Raw genomic sequence first — 13447 nt, 5'->3', positions numbered from 1 at the left:
TATCTAATTGCTGGACCACCGACACCAATAAGTGTTTTGCAGTAATAAATGGCATTCTTAAAGGTATTTCTGCTATCGTACTCATCATTTAAAGTCGTTAAAATAGTACCTGCAGATTTTATTTAATTGCAATCTTTCATTTATAAATTTCTATGTTACATTCAAAATTTGCAATTGTCGAGTGATAGGAACCTTCAACCATTCGATTCATGTGTGTATTCATAAAGTATACTGTAGACTCATGCAGTATTTGGCATGTAATGTGGCAACTAAGTATCCCAGCCCCTAGAAAATGAAACCAGTCAAATCTTTTAATATTTCAACTCTGAGTCTGCGGGTACGTAGTTGAGGGCCACATTTTTTTATTTGAAACCCCACAAGATGATATGTTGCAAATGAAACATATACAGGAGGCTGAAATGGCTAGACAGCCACAGAACATACATAATGTAATTTTAAGTGCCATAATGTTCAATTAAGTGTTATTAAATTTGTAAGTTGTGCAGTCAAATAGTAAATTTGGACCAGAGATTCCGAGACATATCCATGCTGTTCTCTCCCACATCCTCAAGGTGCCACTTACTCTTACTTTCTACTGAACTTAAAAACTTCTCACAATATATGTTTTGCATGTGGGAATGTCAGCCACTTTTACCAAAGAAAGTAAACTGATCTGAATTTCAGTGACTGTCATTCAAGGTCTGTACTTTTGAATGGTGAGAGCGGCTGCACTGAGTCTGCACTGGACTGGCCTACTGACATATCTGATGTCAGTAGTCTGTGGAATTCCTTGATGTCAGTGGCACTATGAATGAAGCCTCAGTGGCTTGTATTGAGGCCGGGGGGGGGGGGGGGGGGGGGGGAGCAAAAGTTAATTATCCATTAGTCTTCTCCAGTACTTCCCACTGAAATAGACGAGTTTATTTGTAAGGAATGGCGTTAGGCATCACTGACCACCATTCATAATCCAGATGCATCAATCAGGTTGTTCTGGATATCAAAAGGAAAGCTTCTAATATCAGGGTGATGTTCATATTCTGTCCAGTGAATGTAAAATTACATTAACAAGGAAATGCAACATGGAATCATAATTGCTATTCTAAGTAATGAAAACACAAGAAGTTCCGGTTGTGATTTCCATTTCCTCATGTTTGCGCAGCTTAGATGTAATGGAAATTAATCCCAGTTTTTTGGCAGCAATATTAATGTCTAAAATGCTTTTACATTAAATACAGCACTGAAATAAATAGTATATATATTCTGGCTGACACTAAGTTGTTAAGCATATAAATGAATACTTATATTAAAAACAAAGATTCCAAGACTTACCAAGCGGGAGAAGCGCCGGTAGACAGGCACAATAAACAAAACACACACACAGAATTTCTAGCTTTCACAACCGACGGTTGCTTCTCCAGGAAAGAGGGAAAGACGAAAGGATGTGGGTTTTAAGGGAGAGGGTAAGGAGTCATTGCAATCCCGGGAGCAGAAAGACTTACCTTAGGGGGAAAAAAAAGGACAGGTGTACACTCGCACACACACATCCATCCGCACATACACAGACACATTGATACACGTAACACAAAGAAAATTTCTTTTCTCATAATTATGTTAGTACAATCGACTGAAAAGTGATAGGTACAAAAGAGACATCTTAGATGTGAGTACATGGAAAAGTACAGGTATTTGTGTCTGTGTTCACTTTATGTGAGCAAGTAATGGTGTAAAATTAGGTCCAGTGTTAATATGTGGCTAGGAGGTTATTAAAAAGTGTCTAAAAACACGACATTCTCTTACTGTATGATGCTACTGTCTTCCTGAAAGATTTCTGTTCCAAATTTTATGGCCAGACTCTAGAAATGAGTTAGAACTAAAGCACAGAAGGAAAGAAGGAAGGATATCTAGAGTTTAACATATGATCACTGATTTGGTCAACAGACAGGGTATACACCTGAATTGGAAGTGGATGAATTAGGAAACTGAATGTGGCACCATTCACATTTAAGGAAAGCACAGTGCAGCTAAATCTAGAAGGCAAACCGGGGTATGAACCCAAAGAGGGACAAGATCTTACAGAATGGTCCCTACTGTACATACCTTGAACAACTTCACAATGACAAGTAACAATTCATAAATTACCTTGATCGAGCTTTGGGTCGCGGTTTCTCTGGCTTCTTTTTCCTTTCTTCTTCTTTTTTCTCTTTCTCTTTTTCTTTCTCTTTCACTTTCTTTTGTTCTGCACTATGGCTGCGAGTGCGTCTCTCTGGCTGTGGCCTGAAAGTAGATTCCCTTCCTCAAGCATCAAATAACTCAAAAACTACCTACCTAATGTTTTAATGAAAACAATCAATTTTTGAAGATATAATGTAATTTGACAGATTAAAAAAAAAAAAACTTCTGGCCAAGTGGCAGCAGGAGACCACACATATATAAAAGATATTACAAATTCCTAACTTTTACAGCCAGTGGCTCCTTCTGGCAGAAGGGGTGAAGAGGAAAGAAGAGAGGTGAAGGGGAAGGACTGGTGAGGTTTAGGGAAAGGGGTAGAGTTCAGAAAAGGCGCACAGAACCCCACGCCATGGGAGGCTTACTGGATGGTAAGTCCCCAGATCGGGCAAGACTTACCAGATACATAAATACTGACATGGAAAGGATTGACCTACTGTGATAGTAACAATTTCTGGCACTGATCCAGCATCCTGATGACTTCAGAGGTACGTCTGACACACTGTAAGATAACTCCAGGGCTTTTTATCAGTTAATTAAATGTGGAGCCAAGATCCTACAGGTACTAATTAGCATTCAGCAATGTGTGTGGCAGTTGTTTTATGGGGTTATTGATTACAAACTGCAGCCAGTAATGGTAGTACAAACTCACTGGAGCATATAATCATTCCACGACTGACAAGGGTAAGCAGTAGCCAACAACGATAAATGTTTGATCAATAATTTTCCTTACCAATGTGTGAGACTAAATTAAAATATTTAATTATGTAGGCTGTTGATCAACAACGGGTAGAATGTTTTATTTTGGAAGACTGAAACAGAAGTGTTTCCTGCCCACAAACTACTGAAAGGTTTAGCAGAAATAATGTTTCCCCTGCCCCAGTCAGTATGGTGCACAGAAAATTTCAAGAACAGACCCAACTATCCACTGAATTTCAGTGATGTCTAATAATTTCAAGGCCCCATCTACTATGCATGCTCCCTCTACTGTATAAAAAGTAGCAATTTGTGGGAAAGTGCTTCTATTTCAACAGCAGAGTGTGTCAACGTATGGGCAGTGACGAAAAAAGCGTAGGTGGTTTCTCACTACAAGCAATCCAGTAATAAATCTGGGTAAACAGTATCATGAGGGAGAAATATATTGTAGATAGATAAGGATTTTAAGTCCTGTCACTTACTCTAATACCCCTCCAGTATACCCAGCAAATACAATGAATTGAGTTATTTTCCATGAGGAAGACACCACCATGGAAACAAATGAAACCCAGAAGTGAAATAGGCTGCACATCAACACCAACAATGTCTATGATCGTTCGATTCTTTCTGCTTTCTGGATGGTTGAGACAGTGGCAAAAATAGTGACTTGTATTTCAAAGTCTTCTCCAATGGGTGTATGAAGATTGTACGGCCCATCATTGTATATTCAAAAGTGAATGGAAATGATTTGCACAGCTAGACTTATAGTATTTGCACTTTTTCACTGGCCTTGTGTATTACAAGGAAACACCTTTTTGTTCCAATGTCTTTAAAATAATAATGTTCAGTTCAACAGCATTCCTATATATACATGACATTTTCAGTTACACAGTGACATTTGGAAACAAATTCATATATATTTTATGGTTGTGACTGATATCAGTGATTAATCAGAGGTGATTTAGTCCAACGATAACCATAGCTGCAAAACAATACCATCCATTTTTGTAATAATTGACAATGGTTTTCCTAATCACAACTTTATCCCACTGTCACAGAAACAAAGAAATCTTTCACCACTTCCCAAGTGAACTACTGATGCTGGCAGGAAACAGATATAATTTCAGAAACATATTGTAATCACACAGTGTTAATACTGAGTATAAAATATTTGTAATGTATCTCACAGCAGTTATGTATACCTAGAAGTACATTTCTTGTAAAACATGCACAAGATAAAGTTAAATGTGACAGACGGTATTATTTCACGATCTAGTTTATAAGTTCCTCATCTTAACAAGATATCATAAATATAGAGCCTGAGGTGCAGGCAATTTACAATGTATCTTAACTTTAGTGGCTGCAAACCATGAATAATTCACCAAAATAGGTGTCAGGCCTTCACATATTGTAATTTACGACCTACTGACAAGGAACTACATAAGTCACATCATGATGATTACAAGAAAACAGCAGTTTACCGAAATGTATAATACCAGTGCTGTTACATACATGTTTTGGGGGGAAAAATTGGAAGTTCTCACAACATGATGTAAAGAAAATGCAAGGTAATGTGCTGAAGCTGATTTCAGTCAGTCAATTTGGTGCAAACTGTGTGTAAATCAAATTGTACAGTAAAATAAAAGTGCGCTTTCAATATCAGCAGCTCCTGCGCTGCATGCTGAAGTTTTTTTAAACTAATGTGATGAACGATGGGAATTGAATACGTCAAACTGAGTTGTTTGTTGGTACTGAATTAGAACGCTCTTTAAAAATTTTCTACAATTTGCAGACAAAGTTAGCCAATATTTTGTTCGCTTAGGTTAAAATTTAATCACACTGTCACAATTTTTGACAAAGTCAGAAATAAAGACATACAAGAAGATACTGCAATGGCACATATACATGGTGTACATAAAGTCCGGGAACACTTTCAATTATTTATTACGCAAGAACTAAACATTGTACAGATATCATACATATGTCATTTTTAAGAGTTTGGTAATTTGCTGATAGTCAGCGCTAGTCGCAAACATGGTGAGTTCAAGTGCGGAGCGAGCTTTCTGTGTGTTGAAGTTCGCGAAAACAAGTATGCTACAGCTGTTCAGGAGATGTTTAGAACCAAGTATGGTAAGAAGCCACTAACTAGGAAGGCCGTTTACCACTGGAACAACAAATTTGTAACGTTAGGTTGCTAGTGCCTGGAAAAGAGAAGCAGACATCCCAGTGCGAGTGAAGTGAATATGGATTGCGTACAAGACACATTCATAAGGAGTCCAAAGATATCAGTGCATCATGCATCCCTTTAACTCGAACTGGCTCCAATGACAGTGTGGAAAGTCCTGTGACAGAAGCTGTCTATGAAACCATTCAAATTGGAGCTAGTGCATAAGTTCAATGACGACAACAGAGACAGGTATTTTCAGTTTTGTTCGCAGTTGCAACAACTGAATGAGGATGGGTATGGCATTGTTGATTGCTTACTTTTTAGCGCCAAAAGCACTTTTCACACTAACGGGAAAGAGAACAGGCATAATTGTTGAATCTGGGTTACAAAGCATTCACACGAATGCACTGAATTAGAGTGTGATTCCCCAATGGTAAATGTTTTTGTGCCTCATCATGTCGAAAACTGTATGGGCCATTCTTCTTCGCCGAGAGCACTGTCACTCGATATTTCTAGTTGGACATGTTGCAGCAATGGCTGAAGCCTCAAACGCAATGGGACTCTCTGGTCATCTTTCAGCATGATGGGGCTCCACCCCATTTTCATTGTGAATTTCATGGGTACCTGAAAATGAGTTGCCGCATCAATGAATTAGCCATGCTACACAAGGGGACAGATGTTTCATGAAATGGCTTCCCTGATCACCAGATCTCACTCCGTGTGACATTTTTTCTGCGGGGACCCATTAATGATCCGGTGTATTACCACCTCTACCATGTGATGCAGCACAGCTGTGGGAGAGAATACGGAAGTGACTGCAACAGTCGATGATGCCACGCTGGGATGGGTACAGCAAGAATTCGATTACCATTTTGATGTCTACCAGGTCACTCATGGTTTGCATATTGAATGTTTGTAAAAAATAAACTTTAGGAGTTTTTCTTCAAAATACAATATGTATGACATCTGTACAATGTTTAGTTCTTGTGCAATAAATAATTATTAAAAGTGTTCCTGGACTTTATGTACACCCCGTATATCTTTGGCTACAACACATATCAATCTATTATGGTAGTTGTATATTAAAAACAAAGATTCCAAGACTTACCAAGTGGGAAAGCGCCGGTAGATAGGCACAATAAATAAAACACACAAACACACACACAGAATTTCTAGCTTTCGCAACCGACTGTTGCTTCTTCAGGAAAGAGGGAAGGAGAGGGAAAGACAAAAGGATTGGGTTTTAAGGGAGAGGGTAAGGAGTCATTCCAATCCCGGGAGTGGTAAGACTTCCCTTAGGGGGAAAAAAGGACAGGTGTACACACACACACACACACACACACACACACACACACACACATCCATCCGCACAGACACAGTGTATGTGCGGATGGATGTGTGTGTGTGTGTGTGTGTGTGTGTGTGTGTGTGTGTGTGTGTGTACACCTGTCCTTTTTTCCCCCTAAGGGAAGTCTTTCCGCTCCCGGGATTGGAATGACTCCTTACCCTCTCCCTTAAAACCCACATCCTTTTGTCTTTCCCTCTCCTTCCCTCTTTCCTGAAGAAGCAACCGTCGGTTGCAAAAGCTAGAAATTCTGTGTGTGTGTTTGTGTGTTTTATTTATTGTGCCTATCTACCAGCGCCTTCCCGCTAGGTAAGTCTTGGAATCTTTGTTTTTAAAATATTTTTCCCATGTGGAAGTTTCTTTATATTTTATTTATATTATGGTAGTTGCATTTTCACAATGATATTTGTTGGCTTTGCCAACTCCAAAGCAAACTGTCACATCCAACCTTACCCAGGGTATGCTAGAGGTCAGTCTGCCAGTATATCTTGTTTTCTTCAATTCAAGTTCATTGGCTTCATCAAATCACAATCAAACCATAACATTCCAACATAATCTAAGTCTCAGGCTTTGCTACAGATCAGTCTGTCAGCACATCGACTTTTTTTTTCCATTACCAAACAAATATGAAAATCAGTAGTCAATCTTAAAATACATGCTTACAAGAGCAGTGAAGTTATTCTGATGCCCACAATATCAACAACAAATGTAATAACTTTGTATCTTCTGCTGAAAAAATCATTAGATTAAGCTAGTCTCACTGGCTGCCTTATACTAAAGCTAGTCACATTGGCTACTTTATACTATCACCCAACTGGTACAACCAAGTCAACAAGTTGTCAACTTCAGCATGCAACACAAGAGCCATGCACTTTAGCCTACAATAGGGATGCACCATGAATACAGTTGTCAAGCTGATTTAAGTTTTCCTAAGTAATTTCAGGTAAATGCCGGGATAGTTCCCTGATTGTGGCCATGGCTAAACCCCATCCCATCCTCATAAAAGCATACTTACATATTCTGTGAGTATCTACATGTTAAGCTATTTATTTTCGTAGTATTACAATAACAAAATTTATATTATTGTGAGATGATCCTTGGTTGAATGACTAAATTAAATCAAATGAGTTTTGCAGTGATGAACAGTAAGTTAGCTCACGTGTCCCAACATAATCACTGTCTCAAGCTGTTTAGTGCATTCGAAAAAAATGACCATCTGCAATGTGAGACACCTACTATAGAACTGAAGTTGTTATTGTACTCCACTTTATTAATAGCAATCTCTTATGTACCAACCAAACAGTGATCAGCAAGCTATGGCAGCTCGTACAGAATAGTTGTTATTATCACCTGCTTCGCTCGCAGTAGTTAAATTAACCTAACCTGAATCGATTTCACACCACACAACATGCATGACATTTATAAACTAACAATTCCACATCTAGAACATTGTCTGCTTTTACTGGTTTCCTACAACAGAACTCTGATGGGCTACACAAAACTGATGTTTCCAAGTTACAAGTAGTATTGTGCCCTTCACTGGCCTCAAACTTAACTGTAGTCCATCACTTTATGCCTGTTATCAAGCACGCTGCAAAGTGGACACCTCACTTCAAAAAATAAATAAATAAATTTAAAAATCAACACCTCAAGTTATTATTACCATAGAAGTAATAACTAAATTCACACAAACCACCATAAGTGTTTGAACTATAATATTCACATTAAACTCTACATCCGAGTGCATTGGCAGTGGGCACAAGAGAACTCGGAAGGCCTTTGTAACAACCACTCAATGTGCCTCAGATTACCATTAGGAAGCAAAAAAACTGGCACTCTGGATGCAATACCTCCAAACTCTATGTGATAAACTGCATAATCACAAACCTGGCTTTCACTTTAGGACGAGCTTCTGAGCTTGAGCTGGAACTTCCACTGCTGCTGGAAGATGTACTAGAACGTGAGCTGGAGGCTGAGCTAGAACTGCGAGATGAACTTGATGCACTTGATGATCTTGAACTGCTTTCTGAGGAACTGGAAAAAAAATGAACACATTTTAGTACTGTGTTGATAATGGACACTAAGCCATCATACATTTCTTAATTTTAAATGTAAGCTGACTCATAATACCAACTAATTTCCTGCACAAATTTATGGACACGAGTACAAAAAGTTACAACAACTCACACTCAAAGACAGGTGAGCTACTTGGGTTCATTCTTTATAATGCAATGACAACTAACATACAAAAAAGCTGGAGAAGTAAGTGTCTTTTAGAGCAGAGCTACAACCATTTCTTGTAGAGAAGTGTTTCTACAATGTGAGTGAAAAATTAGCTTTATTGTTCAGTTCTTTTGATTCTATTACCTGAAATACCGTGCTGTGTTTTTGTATGAAAAAGAATGTTTCTGCTGTTGGTTTCCTGTTTCCTTGCTTCAGATGCTGTGCAACACACTACCTCTGAGAAAGGATCTGATGCTAGTTTAGTTGTGATGGCTATAGTGTCAGCTGGTTTCCAGGTGTTTGTGTGTTATATTTTTCAGAAGAGTTGTAGAATGTGCTTTCAATTTTTCAAAGGTATTTCACATCAAAGTTTCATGTTTTAGTGCTTTTCTTCTTGTATCCACTGTGCAGTGTTATGTAATATGTCATGTGTTTTCATTTTTTCCGTAGTGTCTTTACCATCAAAATTTCTTGTTCTTGTTATATTATCAATTCACTTTTTCAGGGTGGCTATTCAGGGGGGGGGGGGGGGGGGGGGCAACCTCTGAGAATTCCAGGTGTGGGTAGCAAGGTGGTGTCATAAGAAGTCCCTGATAAATTAATATTGAGTGGAAAGGGGGGGGGGGGGGAGAGCTGTTGTGAACATCTCATAATAATGACTTTTGTTTCCTCTCGGCTGAGATATACTGGCCATATGAGAAGTATGTCCACTGTTTCTAAACACCAATAGTTTATGTGGAATAATATTTAGATAATAAGTATTTTAAAATTTATGATTTATATAACTCAATAAAATTAAATTCCAATGCTATGCTGACAGTCCCTTATTTTTCCAGGTAAAATGTAGTTCCCTGAGAATTCCAAGTATTTCAAAAGAATCGCCACCCTGTTCTTGGGCATGTTGCAATCGCTATGTAGACTATATATTTGTGATTCGCTCAATGGCTATGCCAGTCTTATTGCACTGGACTCACATTCTAGAGGAAAGGAAATTATTTCCTGTCCAGCCATCCTGACCTGGGTCTTCCATGGTTTCCCCAAGTTGCTAATAAGAATGCTGGGTTTGTTCGTTTGATTAGGCCATGGCTGACTTCCTAACCTATCATTGCCCAATCACCTCCTACTTTGTTAATGTATATATTTTTCTGTAATGTATCTCACTAGTCCGATACTTTTGTACTGAATGGTCCAAGGACAAATGAGTAAACAAACAAAATGAATAAATAGATTTATTGATGTTGAAACACCTGGCCATCAGTCATTTTGTTTACAATGAGGTACTACAATAATTAATGTTGTTGTTGTTGTTGTTTTTGTTGTTGTTGTCTTCAGTCCAGAGACTGGTTTGATGCAGCTCTCCATTCTACTCTATCCTGTGCAAGCTTCTTCATCTCCCAGTACCTACTGCACCCTACATCCTTCTGAATCTGCTTAGTGTATTCATTTCTTGGTCTCCCTCTATGATTTTTACCCTCTACACTGTGCTCCAATACTAAATCTGTGATTCATTGATGCCTCAGAATATGCCCTAACAACCGATCCCTTCTTCTAGTCAAGTTGTGCCACAAATTTCTCTCCAGTTCTATTCAATACCTCCTCATTAGTTATGTAATCTACCCATCTAATCTTCAGCATTCTTCTGTAGCACCACATTTTGAAAGCTCCTATTCTTTTCTTGTCTAAACTATTTATCGTCCACATTTCACTTCCATACACTCCATACAAATACTTTCAGAAACGACTTCCTGGCACTTAAATCTATCTCTTCAGAAATGCTTTCTTTGCCATTGGTAGTCTACATTTTATATCCTCTCTACTTTGACCATCATCAGTTATTTTGCTCCCCAAACAGCAAAACTCATTTACTACTTTAAGCATCTCATTTCCTAATCTAATTCCCGCAGCATTGCCCGATTTAATTTTCCACTGATACTGTCTTAGACATGGAGACCATGATTTCATCTGGGTCTATCCTCATCTGCTTGATGACATCCACAATCACTTGAGAACTTTTAGTACGAATTCTTCAGTGGCTGATCATAGGTGCCAATAATATAGGTAAATACTTTGCCACACTGCATTAGGAGAGCCAACTGTACTCACAATCACTCTAAATGGAACACAATCTTTTGGTGTCTTGGGCAAACCATACAACCTGAGTGACCTAGGAGGTCTTGGCCTCAAGTTCTTCACAAGTTCGTCAGAGAGGCCAGAGTACTTCAGTTTTTCCTCTGTCTTCCAGCTCAGTGTTGATGTTTTAGCACTTTTGCATCCATAGTTTCTTAACATTAACAGGGGCGAATTTGTCCGAAAATAAATTTGCTACCAAAGTAAGTGACTTTTGAACCCTTGTATCTCATTAGGGACATCTGAAAGAGCATCTTTTTCTCTAAAAATTTCAAATTTTTTAGAATTCTTTTTTCTTTTGTGGTCTACAATTATCCAGTAAACTTTCTCATGCTAATAACTATTGGCTCAGTCCAGAGAAATATTGACATAAGATGAAAAATTAACTTTTGCCAAACTTAGTTGCCTCCCCTATCTGAGACTGAAATTATAAATTTTATTGTTTTGCTATCAATTTCTCCATAAATAAGAAGTTTTGTAAATTTAAGTTGGTGAACATGAAAACATGAACTGCAGAGTTCACCAAAGAAAGTAACAGAAATATTTGTAAGTCTGAAGCCACATTTTCTGGTTTCTTCTTCTTTTTCTTTCTTTCTTCTTCTTCTTCTTCTTCTTCTTTTCTTTTTTTAAAGGAGGAAGGTGATGCAATAATCATACACTACAAGCTAGTGCAATAATATATCAAGCATTCATTTTTTCCTCAGGTGCATAATTACATTTATTTTTGGTTAGTGTGTGGTGCCCCACACATAAATACTAACTGAATATGAAACATTAGGCTTATTCTGTAAGTTCTGAACTTTTTTAGAAAGATATTACAGACATGAGAAGCAATTAACTTTAAAAATCTAATCAAATTTTACGTTTGAGGTAACAAAATACTGTTGATTTGAATACCAGATGGATTCAGCAAGTGAATAAAATCTGCCAAAGTGTTCTCTAGGTAATTTGGATACTTCAAGTTCTCGTCTACTGCTGTGTAATTCCAGAATATGCTGCCAGTGCTGGGAGATTTTTGTCTTGAACAAAAGGAACTGTTATTGAGAAGTTCTGATTGGACAATTTGTCTTCATGATGAAGCCATCTGGCTGACAACATCTGAATCTCTGCAATTATCATTTTGCAATTCTTTTCCAGGGAAAAATATATGTAATGGGTTAATGAAATGGTCAAATCTGCTGAAAAAATTCAGTGAGAATTATTCAACTGACAAAAAGCTGTGTCTAAACTGTCACATGGAACTCCTTAACAATTTGGCTGCTGTTATAGCTTAGGCTTCAACTGATTTCCAGATGGAGGCATGAGATAAGTTTAATAGCAATTTGAGTTCTCCTTGTGGTTCCTCTTTTAAAATTTTGAGAATCAGTAAATACAAAGTGCATGAATCATTCTGATTATACTTAGCTCTTGTCAGGCTTGAAGGGAAGAAAGCACAGTTCTACTCATGGTGAGAAAATTCAGATTCTCACACTCGAACCACTGAGTTGGTCCATTAAAAGAGATTGCAGTACAATTGCGTTTGTGAGAGTATGGTTAAAACAACCAGAAAGTCAAAAAGTGAAATGTGCACAACGGAAAGAGGAGGTAAAGTTCCTTCTTATGGAATAGAGACTTGAATGCTTGACCTTCTTTTTTATTTTATTTTATTTATTTATTTATTTTTTTGCATGTTTCAACAGTTTGCAGTTCTGAATTAAAGCTTGGATGCTGCATTATCACGAGAATAACTCTGAAAGAAATGAACTTGATTCACACTACTGATGTACACTAGGATATTGCGCCTCAAAAAACTATGGAGAACAAATAGTGGATTCAAACAGATTGTGGATCATTGGAACTAAGCAAGTGGCAGTAGATGATTTTGTCACACAGATGGCCTCAAAAATCTGAACTCACCATTCTGAACTTTGTTTCAGAATGTCAAACTAAATGTCTCAACACTATGATGCAAAACCTTAGAGTGTCGACCGAATTGCATTCCTTCATTTTGCAGAGAATTACTCCTATGCTTCCAGAATGAGATTTTCACTCTGCAGCGGAATGTGCGCTGATATGAAACTTCCTGGCAGATTAAAACTGTGTGCCTGACCAAGACTCGAACTCGGGACCTTTGCCTTTCGCGGGCAAGTGCTCTACCAACTGAGCTACCGAAGCACGACTCACGCCCGGTACTCACAGCTTTACTTCTGCCAGTATCCGTCTCCTACTTTCCAAACTTTACAGAAGCTCTTCTGCGAAATATGCAGAACTAGCACTCCTGAAAGAAAGGCAAAGGTCCCGAGTTAGAGTATGGGTCGGGCACACAGTTTTAATCTGCCAGGAAGTTTCATATCAGTGCACATTCCGCTGCAGAGTGAAAATCTCATTCTGGAAACATCCCCCAGGCTGTGGCTAAGCCATGTCTCCACAGTGTCCTTTCTTTCAGGAGTGCTAGTTCTGCATGTTTCACAGAAGAGCTTCTGTAAAGTTTGGAAGGTAGGAGACGGATACTGGCAGAAGTAAAGCTGTGAGTACCGGGCGTGAGTCGTGCTTCGGTAGCTCAGTTGGTAGAGCACTTGCCCGCGAACGGCATAGGTCCCGAGTTCGAGTCTCGGTCGGGCACACAGTTTTAATCTGCCAGGAAGTTACTCCTTTGCCGTCCACAGTTTTCATTGCAAAAGCAG

At 38.4% G+C, this 13447-nt stretch overlaps 1 protein-coding gene across 1 annotated transcript in view; it reads right to left on the bottom strand.

The window, feature by feature from the left end:
- LOC126354954 (RNA-binding protein with serine-rich domain 1-A-like) overlaps window positions 1-13447 on the bottom strand; it is a 54582-nt gene that overhangs the window by 20426 nt on the left and 20709 nt on the right. Inside the window, exons 3-4 of the mRNA XM_050005036.1 lie at window positions 8322-8468; window positions 2140-2274 (exon numbers count right to left, since the gene is read on the bottom strand). Coding sequence (XP_049860993.1) covers window positions 2140-2274; window positions 8322-8468 — 282 coding nt within the window. The remainder of the gene's footprint in view (window positions 1-2139; window positions 2275-8321; window positions 8469-13447) is intronic.

Source organism: Schistocerca gregaria, chromosome 3 (genome assembly GCF_023897955.1).
Source record: "Schistocerca gregaria isolate iqSchGreg1 chromosome 3, iqSchGreg1.2, whole genome shotgun sequence".
Lineage (NCBI taxonomy): Eukaryota > Metazoa > Arthropoda > Insecta > Orthoptera > Acrididae > Schistocerca > Schistocerca gregaria.
The sequence above is the reverse complement of the archived record's forward strand: the minus strand, read 5'-3'. Positions and strand labels throughout refer to the sequence as shown.